The 2,284-nt window shown below is 38.6% G+C and overlaps 1 protein-coding gene across 1 annotated transcript in view; it reads left to right on the top strand.

Moving 5' to 3' along the window:
- Positions 1 to 2,173: 2,173 nt before the first annotated feature.
- Positions 2,174 to 2,284, top strand: part of SH3GL2 (SH3 domain containing GRB2 like 2, endophilin A1) — a 165,962-nt gene continuing 165,851 nt past the window's right edge. Inside the window, exon 1 of the mRNA XM_006171178.2 lies at positions 2,174 to 2,195. Within this exon, the coding sequence (XP_006171240.2) occupies positions 2,193 to 2,195 (3 nt within the window). The 5' untranslated portion in view covers positions 2,174 to 2,192. The remainder of the gene's footprint in view (positions 2,196 to 2,284) is intronic.

Genomic DNA, 2,284 nt, shown 5'->3' with positions numbered 1-2,284 from the left:
AGAGACATTCTTCACAGATCTAGAAAAGACAGTCTTAGAATTTGCCAAAAATCATAAAAGACCCTGTATTGCCAAAGCCATCCTATGCAAGAAGAGTGGAGTGGGTGGCATCTCACTCCCTGACCCCAAACTTTATTACAAAGCTATGATAATCAAAATAGCATGGCATTGGCACCAAAAAACAGACAAGTGGACCAACAGAACAGAATGGAGACCCCAGAAATAATCCCCAAAACATATAGCCAGCTGATCTTTGACAAAGGGTACCAGTCAAAGTCAATCCAGTGGGAAAAGGAAAACCTCTTTAGTAAGTGGTGCTAGAAAAACTGGATTATCCACCTGCAGAAAGATGAATCCGAACCCCTATCTCTCACCATTAACAAAAATCAACTCAAAGTGGGATCAGAGATCTAAACTTAAGACTTCAAAGTATAAAACTACTGTTGGACTACTGGTGGAAAACACTGGGGAAACTTTGGGAGACATTGGTGTAGGTAAAGATCCTGAAAGCATAGGCAATAATCCCCAAAATAAACAAGTGAGATTACATCAGATTTAGAAGTTTCTACACAACAAAGGACACAGTAATTAGTATGAATGGACAACCCTTGGAATGGGAGAATAATTTTTATACTATGCCCCAGGTAAGAGACTGATAACCAGAATATACAAGGAATGCAAGTGGCTTACCCATAAAAAATGATTAATCCAATTAAAAGATGGGAAAATGAGCTGAATAAACAACTCTCTAAGAAAGACATATGAACAGCCAAAAAATGTATGAAAAAATGCTCAGCATCTCTCATCGTAAGGGAGTTGCCGATCAAAACCACAAGGAGATACTACCTAAAAACCCAGTCAGAATGGCAAAGGTTAAAAAAAAAAAAGTTTAAGTGCTGGTGGGGATGTAGTGAAAGGGGAACTCCTACAGTATTGGTGGGAATGTAAATTGGTCCAGCCACTATGGAAAACAATATGGAGGTTCCTTAAAAACCTACAAATAGAACTACCATATGATCCAGCAGTTCAACTCCTGGGTATCAATACAAAGGACAGGAGAATGCTCAATCAGAAAAGTGCTTGCACATCTATGTTTATTATGACATTATTCACAATTGCCAAGACATAGAACCAACCTAGATGTCCATGAACAGATGAATGGATTGAAAAAGTGGGCACATGTACTCTATGGAATAAGGAGCCATAAAAAAACAACAAGATCCTGGCATTTGGTAGAAAGTGGATGAATATGGAAGATTCTTGGCTGACTGAAGTGAGTCAGGTTATGAAAGAGAGAGACATTGTATGTCTCCATTTAACATACCACTGTATGCACTCTATGGTAGAGATTGAAAGATTGGAGGACATAAAAATATTGAAAGTAGTTCATGGACACTGTAGATAGTGTGCAAGGAAGGTGGGAGAGTGACAGTGTAGAGAAGGTAATTAGGGAGAAAAAATAGGAGATAATATTGAAACATTCTTGGTTTATTATCATGCACGGATGCATATTGTACCCACAAAGATGTATAACAATTCAATGTAAATAAAAAAATAAGTCTGAAAGTATGAATCATACAAATTTCATATTTAAGAATGTACACATAGCAAACTTCACTGCTCTCATATTTCTTCTGAGAAATGCAGTTTTGGCAGTACATCTTATTTCTAGAAAATATAAGAAAAAAAGCCTCTTAACAATTCATTCTTCAGAGGGCAAGGAGGACAGGATCCTGCACTAGCTCCTTAGAATTCATGATACTCACCTCACAGACCAATATTTATGATGTCCCTAACATGAATTATTTTTCTAGGCTCCTGGGTTTCAGTTTTTTTTTCATCTATAAAATGAGTTTCATACCACAAATTGATCCTGGAGGCCTCAGACCAGTTGGTGTGAATCACCCAATTTCTTTTTTTAATACTTAGCTTCCTATCTCTAGTCCTTCTCCTCACCCCCTTTCTTAGATTTATTCAAAACATTTCCTACAGTTTGTTTGGATTGCTGTGGAAAGGTTACGAGCATCAATCCAAGGTTGAACTTTGATTTCAGGCAAATCATTTGTATTTCAAGGTCGGGCCAACTAGTGTCACAAATTGAGGGAAAACTCCCAAAACTGGAGTCCTGTGCTGTGCCTTTTCTTGCGCTGCTGGCCAGCTCTTGCTCAGACTTCGGTGTCCTGGTGGTGGCCATGGTAAGGGGCAGTGCTTGTTCAGAAAAATGGAGAAAGCTGGTGTTCTGTGCCTACTCAGCCTCTGAGATCCTTGGTCTTAGCTCATTCCT

Source organism: Tupaia chinensis, unplaced genomic scaffold (assembly GCF_000334495.1).
Source record: "Tupaia chinensis unplaced genomic scaffold, TupChi_1.0 Scaffold149424_1, whole genome shotgun sequence".
Taxonomy (NCBI): domain Eukaryota; kingdom Metazoa; phylum Chordata; class Mammalia; order Scandentia; family Tupaiidae; genus Tupaia; species Tupaia belangeri.
This window is presented reverse-complemented; position numbering and strand designations above follow the sequence as displayed.